Source organism: Parasteatoda tepidariorum, chromosome 9 (assembly GCF_982258835.1).
Source record: "Parasteatoda tepidariorum strain Cologne lab strain chromosome 9, Ptep-v5.0, whole genome shotgun sequence".
NCBI classification, from domain to species: Eukaryota; Metazoa; Arthropoda; class Arachnida; order Araneae; family Theridiidae; genus Parasteatoda; species Parasteatoda tepidariorum.
Genome location: NC_141763.1, coordinates 52564747 through 52576926, shown reverse-complemented (window position 1 = coordinate 52576926; position 12180 = coordinate 52564747). Strand labels below are relative to the sequence as shown.

Genomic DNA, 12180 nt, shown 5'->3' with positions numbered 1-12180 from the left:
GTTTCCATTCGGCGCACTTTGTTCCATGGAACAAGCGAACTTAGTCATCTATTAGGCATCCAAAGCATTTTTTTTAATATATCAATAATATATCGATAGTCTATCGATAATGTATCGATAATCCATCTATAAAATCTGAACACAAATATTCGTTTTAAAAAAATACGTTTCTAAGTGTTTTTCCATTTATACACAAAATATTTTTTGTAGATTTAACGCAAACTATTTCAAGGGAGAAATTTAGAAGAATCTGTTCCTAATCCTATATGTTATTATTTGCTTTAGAATATAAAATTTTATTTCAAAATTATCATTGATACTTATAAAAAGAAAACCATATTCAAACTTCCTTATTCATAAAAATTAAAATTGATTACTTAAAATCACCTTGTCCATGCAATGGAGTATTCACAATTATTAATCTTTCTTTTGGTAACATATTATCAACAATTTTCCCTAAAACCCATTGAAAGGGATTTATATAATAACAACACTAGCTAAAACTATTATCCAAAAGCGACTGTTCATCCGTACTATTTTAACTAACGCCACCGGATAGCATCTAAAAGCAGAAAAGATAAAAATAGAAATCGCAGTTTAGTGCGTAAAAGTCTTAATATAAGTATTACTTATCGCAAGAGGATGGGCAGGCTAGTTAGAAACAATTCTAGGAACATCTGATAAGGTTCGAATGCGACAATGTTATTTTTCTCAGTCATAAATGCTACAAGAAAAATACAATTTATCTGTTGGATAAACAAGTGGGTGAATTTTCGAAGATGTAATTTTTCTAAAATTTAAAACACAATACATACAGCTATGCGTTGTGAAATATTCCGAATGAATTACTATGCATTTTTTTAAATTATAATTTATTTATTTTAGTTCAGTGAATTATTCAAAAATAAGACATAGAATACGAAAATAAATGCACCGTCACTAAATTAACGTATATATTGCATGTAGATATATAATGGGTTAAGGTAATAAATCTGGCAATTTTTAATAATAACCATGATAAATTAATCACATTAACCGGTTATTATTAAGAATTGCCGCCAATGATAAATCAAGCTTATTAATCACAATAAACGGTTATTATTAATAATTGCCAATGATAAATTATGCTTATTAATCACAATAGCCGGTTATTATTATTAATTGTCAATGACAAATTAAGCACAATAATTACATTAACCGATTATTATTAATAATTGCCAATGAAGTTCAGTCAATATGGCTAATAGGACATAATTTAATGAAACTTCTAATCTAATGTAATACATGTTTATGGGCTAAAATATTAAATCTAAGTAGAGTTAATATAAATAATCAGAATAATAGCATAGATAAAAATAATAACATATAAATAATAATATAGAATAATCAGTAGAGTTGGAAAAAAATAAAGGATTACATGAAATACGAATTTTAACTCGTATTTTAATTTTAAAATAAATAATTTTAAAAATTGAATTTGCTTGAGTTTTTTTAAAATTTATACTCTGAGGAAAAAAATTTGATCAAAACTATCAGAATATGGTAAAATTAGAAATAAAATATGGTTTTAAAATGTATAATAAAATTAGGTAAATGTTGTAAAACTTGGTAATTTTTCATAATGCCTTAGAGCGTGGCATATTACCATTTATGCCATAAAATTTATTTTTTACTAAATGTGCGGTAATAAAAATTATAACTTAAAAAACCAGAATTTCTTGTAAACCGTTACCATATGAGCGGAAAAATTACCAAATAAATGATTTAAAGTCTGTATTTTTGGTTTTATTAATCAGAATTATGATTTTTTTTTATCAGAAATGTCATTACCATACAATACGTTATATTTATCAAAAAAATTTCTTCGTGCATTATCATATCTATTGATAAATAAAAACTTCTGATGTCTTGAGTTCATAAATTTAAAATTCGTTCCACAAGTACATATTTAATAAATTATATATTCGATATGAAATTCGAAACAAAACATGGATAGATGCATTTACTTTACTGAAATATATTACAGCAAAGCTCCACATGATATAAAATTTAACATTCATATTATAAAGATAGACACAAAACTGTGATATTTCTTAGCATATCTCTTTTATTCAGGAATTTTGTACATTTTATCAAACATTCTATGAAAGAATTTTATTAAGGAAATTAAGAAATTTTGTGTGTTTTTTAATCATGTTTATTGGAAATCTCAAGCCGAATGTGTTGATAATTAATACACTGATCAAACTTCATTGGTAATTGTTCATAGTAACCTGCAAATGTGATAAATTCAAATAAATTATTCTCTTTATGCGACTTACTTGATTATTATTAATAATAACAGCCATTATCAATATTAATCGATTATTTACATTGACCGTAATATATCAGTGTGGCCACATCCTGGTAAAACTTAAAAAGTATTAGCATATGTCTTATGAGGTTATTGTATATATATATATATATATATATATATATATATATATATATATATATATAATAAATACAAGAAAACACTAAGAAAGTTAAGAAAAACAATAAGTTTCATTTATGATCATTATGATCAATTTTTAAAATTTTTAAAATTATCCAGTATAATATTACCTTGCGCACATCCATTTCGGGCCCATCCTTGGTAACTAACAAATCAAAACTCATAATAACAAATCACTTCAGCAGTGCAGTAAGAACGACACTTTAAAACCCTCTTGTTACACTCAATTTGCGCTTTTGTTTTCATCTTTTGTTTTCATATTTTGTAATCTGGCAATCTTTCTGCGAAAACATTTTTAAATCATTCTTGAGAAATATCCGTCCATGTAAGTTGTTATGATTTTGCTACTCGCTTTATAGTCCCCCCTTTTTAATGTTTTTTCTTTTTATTTTCTTTTATTATCTGTTTTTACATGTTATTTTTACTTTTTATGATCTATTTTATTTGTAGTTATTTTATAAAAAAATTTTTTGAGTGCTCCTCACACTATTGTATTAATATATTTTGCTTTGGCTTTATTGATACAATATTAGAAAGCACTCTGATTTGCGGATATAATCGTGTGGGCTGAAGAAAAGATTATATCTTCCTTTTTTTCCGGTTTTTTAATTAACATTTCATTTTTTTTTTTTTTTAATAAAATGTTGTTTGTTATTTTTTTTTACTTATTATTTCCCACCCCCTTTTTTCATATGTCTATAATTTTTCTTTGTTTTATCCTTCATTTTGAACTTATATATATATATATATATATATATATATATATATATATATATATATATATATATATATATATATATATATATATATATATATATATATATATATATATATATATATATATATATATATATATATATATATATATATGTAGTAGTATGAAAAAAAATCTGCAGTTCTTGTAATAATCTACAGCGTCCGCTGCCGTACTTAAGAATTTCTGCTATTAAAGAGAAATACATATTTACATCCAATTTTTGGTCAGTCTTATATTTCGGTCATATCTTAGCGTTTCGCAAGTCGTCGCCTAATGATTCGGACTAACTTAACGAACACAAAAAGTGTTGTTCTCAGTAACAAAATTCATTTAAATGAGTCACAAGTTTAAAAAGTCTTGTATTTTTAGCGGAACGATCTCTTGGATGACAGCCACAGTTGTGGCGCTGCTCTCTTCAGTCGCTCATTTCACTATTCAGAGCAAAGTAACAGAATTGTCGCGTAACTCAGCCTGGGTTTTTCTGTTGATTAAAAAAAAAAAGCATGGCTGGTAACTACCCGACACCGGTGTCAAAAGAGGGTATGAAGCAACGCAAGCAACCATACTGTGCAAAATGTAGCAATCACGGTGCATTCTACAATGTGCTGCACCACAAAGACAGAGGTTGCCCATACAAGAATTGCAAATGTTATATATGCGGCATCACCGAAGATAGGCGTGCTAATTCGAAAATTGAAACGAAATTCAAACGAGAACAAGAAATTGAAAGACTGAAATTGATAAAAGAAGGGAGGTTGAAACCTGGGGAGATTATTGATTTATCGAAACACATCATGGCCAAAATGCATGCTGACATTCAAAGTAAGATCAAAATGGATATCATGTATACTCGTAAGTAGTTTCAATTCTGTAAGAATAAGGAATGGTTAGAATTATGGATAACATTATTCTCTTAAAATTTGCATTTTTTTATACGTTTGCGTTATAACGTTCACATAGATAAGTTTAAAACGAATATCATGTATACTTGTGTGTAGTTTCAATTTTGTAAGAATAAGGAAGAATTAAGGGTAACATTATTTTTAAATTTGCATTTTTTTATACCTTTGCGTTGTAACGTTTATATAGATAAGATCAAAATGGATATCACGTATACTCGTAAGTAGTTTCAATTCTGTAAGAATAAGGAATGATTAGAATTATGGATAACATTATAATCTTTTAAAATTTGCATTTTTTTCTACGTTTGCGTTATAACGTTCGCATAGATAAGTTCAATATGAATATCATGTATGCTCGTGTGTAGTTTTAATTTTGCAAGAATAAGGAATGGTTAGAATTAAGGATAACATAATGATTTATTAACATTTGCCTTTTTTTATGCGTTTGCGTTATAAAGTTTATATAGATAAGTTCAAAATGAATATCATGTATGATCGCGTGTAGTTTCAATTTTGTAAGAATAAGGAAGAATTAAGGATAACACTATAATCTTTTTAAATTTGCATTTTTTTCTATACGTTTGCGTTATAACGTTCATATAGATATGATCAAAATGAATATCATGTATACTTGTGTGTAGTATTAATTTTGTAAAAATAAGGAATGATTAGAATTAAGGATAATATTATGATATATTAACATTTGCATTTTTTATACGTTTGCGTTATAACGTTCATATAGATAAGTTCAAAATGAATATCATGTATACTTGTGTGTAGTTTTAATTTTGTAAGAATAGGGAATGATTAGAATTAAGGATAATATAATGATATATTAACATTTACATTTTTTATACGTTTCGTTATAACGTTTATAGAGATAAGTTCAAAATGAATATCATGTATACTTGTGTGTAGTTTTAATTTTGTAATAATAGGGAATTATTAGAATTAAGGATAATATAATGATATATTAACATTTACATTTTTTATACGTTTCGTTATAACGTTCATATAGATAAGTTCAAAATGAATATCATGTATACTTGTGTGTAGTTTTAATTTTGTAATAATAGGGAATGATTAGAATTAAGGATAATATAATGATATATTAACATTTGCATTTTTTATACGTTTCGTTATAACGTTCATAGAGATAAGTTCAAAATGAATATCATGTATGCTCGTGTGTAGTTTTAATTTTGTAAGAATAAGAAATGGCTTGAATCAAGGATAACATTATAAAATTTTAACATTCCTTTTTTTTGCGTTTGCGTATTTAAACTTTAAATGGATAAGTTCAAAATGAATATCTTGTGTGCTCGTGTGTTGATTAAATTTAGTATGAATAAGGAATAGTTAGAATTATGGATAACATTGTAATATGTTAACATTTCTTTTTTTTTTTATTCGCTTGGGTTAAAACGTTCATATGAAAATTATGATGGCACCTCAGTTCAAAATGGATATGATAGATGCTTGTGTGTGGTTTTAATTTATATGATGTAAGGAATTATTGTAATGTAAGGATGAGGTTACGATGTAAAGCATTATATCCTTTTTCATTCTAACCAGTCATTGTTTTAATGTATAAGGCCGCCATTTTCTTAACGTTTATCTAAAGTATTGATAAAGTTCGAGACGACATTCACTAATTATTAATAAAAATATTTTGCTTATGCCTAAGTATAAAAAGGATATTATAAATGCTTGTATGTTGTTTTGATTTAATAAGAAAAAGGAATAACTAAACGTAAGGATAAAATTATGATACTTTACTGATGCCATTTTTTTAAACGTTTCTTTTTTAAGATAAAATTCATAATTAATGTAAGTATGATGCTTGTACCTAAGACCAAAATGGATATAATGCATACCAGTATGCAGTTTCAGTCTAATAATTGGAAGGAATGATTAAAATAAAGTTATTATTTTAACTTCCACATTTTCTTACCTAATACAGAACTTTATTGGAACACCGAAAGGCTAGTTAATTTTTCATAAAGCGCTTAGGTAATGATTTTGGTAAAATTAACAATTAAACATGGTTTTATAACTTGTAATAAAATTTGGTAACTTTGTTATAATACTATAAGACATTGCAAAAAAAAAAAAAAAAAAAAAAAAAAGCATTTTTTCTGTTAGATTTACCTTTCAGTTTTGTATTTTTTTACTAATTGTAAAATAAGATCTATAATTTTTAAAACCAGAATTTTCCAAAAACTTTTACCATATGGACGGAAAAATTACCAAATGAAAAGTTTAAATACCGTATATATTGTACTAATATATACGGTACTTAAACTTTTCATTAAACAGTATTACATATTTTTTAATTCGAAATGTTTAGATTTACAATTTAGTATGGTAATTAGAATTTTTTTTCCGTATTAAAATTACAACATCATGCAAATGTGCTGCAATTTTATTGAAGTCTTAAGTTGAACTATAGTATAAGGTGAACCATTCAATTTGAAACATGGTATCATGAAATCGAATTTGAAAAGGATTTAACTTCAACGATGATATATAATTCAATTGAAAACCATTTTTTCAGTTGCAGACAATTTGAACAATATCATGGTACAAAACGCTGTGCGATTAATAAAATTTTTTTGTAATATTTTATTTCGCTATGCTTAACATGTGATCTCTGATTCTCAATTTTATAAACATTGAATCAAAAGAGAATTGTGAATAAATAATCCTTCTAACTAGCGACGATTAACGAAATAACAAATTGGGCATAGTTGCAACGAATTTGAACAAATATCATGTTACAACACGCTCTGCAATTTCTAACAATTGTTTATAATATTATATTTCGCTATGCTTAATGTGTGATCTCTGATTCTCAATTTTATAAACATTTAATCAAAAGAGAATTGTGAATAAATAATCCTTCTAGCTAGCGACGATTAACGAAATAACAAATTGGGCATAACTCAACTAGACCTCCCCCCCCCCCTCTTAAACTGGGGCTATGCAAAGCAAACTAGAAAACCCAGCCAATGGAAAGAAATCTAGACACAAAGTGGCGCTGTAAACTATCTAAGAATAACTATTTTTACCATCAGTAACAATCCTTTTTCATCTACAGTCGGAAGAGTTCACAATTTTTAAAAATACTTCGTGGTACAAACTTAACGCTCCGGTTGGCAACAAAAAAAAAAGTTCTATTCTTCTTCAGGAACTATATCTGATGTCAAAAGTCAAAAATATCATCAAGATAAAATGTCAAATGACACAAACACAATTGATGAAGAGAAAGCTCAGCAACTCAAACGGGTAAAGCAGTCACCAAAATGTGCAAAATGTAAAAATCACGGTGTTGATAATAATTTAAAAGACCACAAAAGACACTGCAGATGGGAAAACTGCAGAACTCCTGGATGTAATAAAATTGAAACGCGTCGCAGAAAAACGGCAAAATTAATGGCTGACAAACGGCGTAAAAAAGCATCTGAAGAACAATTAAATCAGAACTCAGCTTTTACTTTAGTTCACGGTAAGTCCAAAATTTAATATTTTTGAACATGAAATGAGCAATAACAATTCAAAAATTACCTTATTTATGACTACTTTTTCTTAGTTTACAGTAAGTCCAAAATTTAATAGTTTTGCAAATGAAATGTACAATAACAATTTAGAAATTACTTCATTTATGACAACTTTTACTTTAGTTCACAGTAAGTCCGAAATTTAAGAATTTTGTAAATGAAATGAACAATAACAATCTAGAAATTACTTAATTTATGACATTGAATGCAAAATTTTTATCTTTGAGTTGCAAATTTTTCTGTGATAAATATTTTAAGTTCCATGAAATGTGAATGTTTAATGCAAATGTTTGTAATAGAAAATACAGTCTATTATTTAACAGTAGAGAACAATCAACTTAAAATAAATTACTAATCATTGTTAGGTTATTTATTCTCTAATATTAATATAAAAGCACCCTTGGCATTTATGTTTTCTAGATATATTTATTAAAAAAAACATGTAAAAATTAGATTTTACATGAAACACAACTTAAAAACTACTGCAATAGAAGATTTTTAATTAACTGTGAAAATAAAGTATAATACGGCTTTGAAAAATATTAATATATTTAACCGAATCGCAATTTTTACATTAAACTTGAAAAATATTCATAATACTAGCATTACCAAATGTTAGGTTTGCGATTATTTCAACTCATTTAGTTGGCATTGTTCATTTATTTGTAGCATTGCACGCAATGTGTTTTGCATGCGGCAATGATCACACAAGAAAAGAAATTATTATATTATGCAATTTAATTAAATGATTTAACAACTCTAGATTTACCGCTGACATAGTACAGTTAAATGCGTTTTGAATTCTTAAGTCTCTGAGAAATCAATGTAAATCCATTGAACTCGAGATAAATAAGGAAGATTTCTCAAAAAGACGCATTGTTAATATCAATCAATCATCAACGCTAAATTTTCTTATTATTATCATAAATGTTTAGAAAAACAAATAATGCAGTCTTTTAAATGGATTAATTTTATTTTATATTATTGCCGTCGTTGAACAGCAGACCCAATTTTTGGGTTTGCGACTGCTAATGTTCAATTCCGTAGCCTTGCAATTTTGAGCCCCAATCTAGAAGACAAGGGAACTCCTGGATCAAGTATTGAGAGAAATTTGCCTTTGTCGAAGACTTTTTTGGATGGAACTAACCCGCTCTGGCGATACATAGAGAGGAAGAACCACGAGAGCCTCCCACGGTTATCCTGACGGCAAAGGGACTCAAACCCATGATCCGTCTACCACTGAGGATATTTCACTTCAGCACTGTGGTTGGTGCAAGCCGGATGCGAAATTCGTATCGACCAGCCATCGCTGAGATTTGAAACCGATTCACCTCATTCTATCCCCTGAGCCATCAGGGCTCTAACAAGATTAATATTGAAAAAATAAATTTTCATAAGAAATATAAGTGATAAAAATGTCTAATGCGCGTGAACTATTTCCAGCATATGTTCGCTTGCTTAGCAAATTTAAACAAACTTAATTTGTAAAAAAATTTAAATAATTAAGAAATCGTGTCTGTATAATTTGCAGGCATTCTGATAAAGTATGGGTTAGTTCCCTGGCTTGGAGATTTTGTAGCGAGCTCCAAGTTTTTCCTGCGATACCGTTCGAAAACAGACAAAAAAGTTTAATTAGTTTCAATCTTATGAAGAAAAAAAATGGAGATATTCTCTCCTTCCTTTGTAAACAAACAATTTTGTGCTGATTTTGTTTTCATTAATTCATCATTAATTCATTTTGATTATTAGATGATAGTTTAATTTGCTTTCATTAAGATCTTAACTCTTCAAGTTTATTTTTCTGATGGAATTATTTAAAATATTGATAAAAAAATCCTCATTAAAAATAAATAATAAAAATAATAAAAAAATAAAAAAAAAACAATTACACCTCGTGAAAACTCTGAACTGGAGCGTTTAAAAAGTTGCTTACCTTTTAAAAGTTAAAGGAATTTTGAGAGAGTACCAAAAGCTCCTAGTCGCGGAACTGAGCTTATTCTCAAGTTTTATGAGACTGAGAACAGTAACAAAACATTGTTTAATATAGCTAAAATTTTAAAAAATACAATATTTTTAATACAGCAATAAAATTATATCCATAAATTTACTTACATTCAGCTTAAATGAATCTGAACTTTTATCTAACCTAAAAAGTGTTAGACAGAACAGTTTTTTTTTTCTTTTCTAAAATCATACCTTTATCAAAAAACTTACAGACATTCAAATTGGGTAATTCTGAAGCTTTGAGTAACTGAGAAAAATATCAAAGCGCAATTAAATGTAGCGAGAAAAAAATATGCCCCAGTTTATAAATTCACAGCAATTAAAATTGGATTATTTAATATGGTTATAATTTTAACAGATACATTTTCGAATAGAGTAAAAAAAATTGTATCCGTAAATTTACGGGTATTCAGTTTTAACGAATCTGAAGTTTTATATGACCGAAAGCGGTAAAAAAAATGTCAAATACCATAGTTTTTTTTTTTTTTTTTTTAAATCATGTCGATTTGAAAAAGGATCTGCATTCATATTGGTGGGTAATTCTGAAGTTCTGAGCAACTGAGAACAATATAAAGGCGTAATTAAAAGTAGCCAGAGAAAAACATGTCTCAGTTCATAAATTTACAACTATCAAAACAGGGCACGACTGCCTTGCCGCTCACCTGTATAGACTTAAAATCTTTCCCGATCCTGTGTCTTGTGCGGGGAGGACACCCCAATGAATACTGAGCATCTGGGGGTTTGCCCCGCAGTTACTGGCAGCATCTATGACAGATACTGGAATACTAGAGAACAGTTGCAAGCACTACTAACTGACTGATTTTCTGTTTACATTGCTTATGTTGATATTCTATTTAATGTTTATTTGTTCCAATTGTTTTTGTCCTTCAAATGTTTTAATGTTTTAAAATTTTTTAAAGTTGTTTTTAATCTTTATGGGTTTGTGCGGAGTGTTTTTTCTCCAGCGAATGATGTACACATCAAGTGCTACCGCTAGAAACAAAAAAAAAATTAAATAAATTTAAAAAAAATAACAATTCAAATCGGATTATTCTAAAGTTTGATAAAACAGTAATTGATTACATTTGTCAACACTTTTCATACATTATTGACGAGGTGAAATAAAGATATTATTCCATGTGTAATAATAGAGAGAAGTTTGAACAACGCTGTCATTAAGCGTCAGAACCAAATAGTTGTTTACAATCAATAAGAACTCAAAAGGAAAAGAATAAAAGTTTCATTGAATGCACAAAAGGTTATCATGAGCAATGCCTGTTACACTGGCGTTAACGTGAATAAGACGATTAGGAGCATGAAAACGTATCCCACTTCATTCTTAATATGTGAACAATTTTATCTTTTTTTATGCTAATATGAAAATCGAATTACTTATTCTCATAAAATTGAGGATATTTACTATTATATCATTACTATATTAGAGTAAGTCATCAACGTGCACTATATAATTACAGACCAAATTATTTTTGAGGAGGAATATTTTTATCTGTTCCCCATGTTTGTCAAGAACTGTACCGGTCAGTGCCCATTATAGTTCTTTGAATGGCGATTGTTGTCAGGTGACTAACTCTTTTTTTTATGAATGTATGGTATTTTCCCCATTTTTAAAGAAAAAAGGCTTATTGATTTCAAAAATAAAAAGTTTCCGTGTGTTTTTACCTGTTTCTTTCTCCAGAAATTTTGTGTAAATTGGATTAAATTAATATTTTAACATTTATTAGACAAATGAACAGATTGTAACATGGCATTAAGCAAAAACACATTGTTGTTTTTTTCTATCTATTCAGACATTCGCATATAAATTCAAGAAGAAATCTCACGCAATTTAATTTTCATTAAGAATTTTTTTGTTCCGATTTTCTTTGCTTTTGTTTACCTGTGCCATTTGTCATTAACATGCATAAACAATTTAAACAAAATGAATTCTCTGCACATTTAGATTCTTATATGAATATCTAATGTACTAATTGCTTATTATTACTTTCAAAATTAATTTTTTTTTCTCTCTTTTTTTTATAAAATGGCTATAGGGGTGGTTTGGCTCCAATCAAGGATTTTGAAACGATAGCTGACATAGCTGATATTGTCAAAATACCTGTACGAATGTACAAGTCCTCGTAAAGAATATTTAAACAATTTTTTAACATGTAATTTGCAAAACTTACTTTTTATAAAGTTTTCCAACCTTGTATAGCACTTAAAATATTTTTTTAAAACTAGAAAAAAAATTGAGAAACATTTTCAAATAAAATTATTAATAATTTGTTGGCGTTTACGTTTATTTTATGTTGCTTACAATTAAAAAAAAAACTGTTTATAAATGCTCCATAATGCAATATGTTTAAAAAATACTGTTGATGAAATAGTTGCTTTACACTTTTTATTTCACTCTAGAAATCATACTTTGGAAAATTTTCGAATTTCAGATTTAGCTGTAACGAA

At 27.5% G+C, this 12180-nt stretch overlaps 2 protein-coding genes and 1 long non-coding RNA gene across 5 annotated transcripts in view; 2 read left to right on the top strand and 1 right to left on the bottom strand.

Moving 5' to 3' along the window:
* The window catches only part of LOC107443843 (uncharacterized), a 167907-nt gene that overhangs the window by 4904 nt on the left and 150823 nt on the right, over positions 1-12180 (top strand). The gene's annotated exons all lie outside the window — the stretch shown is intronic.
* The window catches only part of LOC139426938 (uncharacterized), a 63101-nt gene that overhangs the window by 19038 nt on the left and 31883 nt on the right, over positions 1-12180 (bottom strand). The window contains exon 1 of one of the 3 annotated variants that reach the window (XR_015429223.1): positions 388-709. The exons of the other annotated variants lie outside the window; for them this stretch is intronic. This is a non-coding gene — a long non-coding RNA (uncharacterized LOC139426938). Of the gene's footprint in view, positions 1-387; positions 710-12180 lie in introns of those variants that run through there. 3 annotated transcript variants of the gene reach the window in all.
* On the top strand, positions 4110-12002 carry LOC139426939 (doublesex- and mab-3-related transcription factor 1-like). Its single transcript, XM_087151820.1, has 2 exons — positions 4110-7661; positions 11769-12002. Exons 1-2 carry the CDS (start codon positions 7388-7390, stop codon positions 11804-11806), a joined length of 312 nt encoding a protein of 103 aa, XP_087007946.1. The 5' UTR covers positions 4110-7387; the 3' UTR covers positions 11807-12002.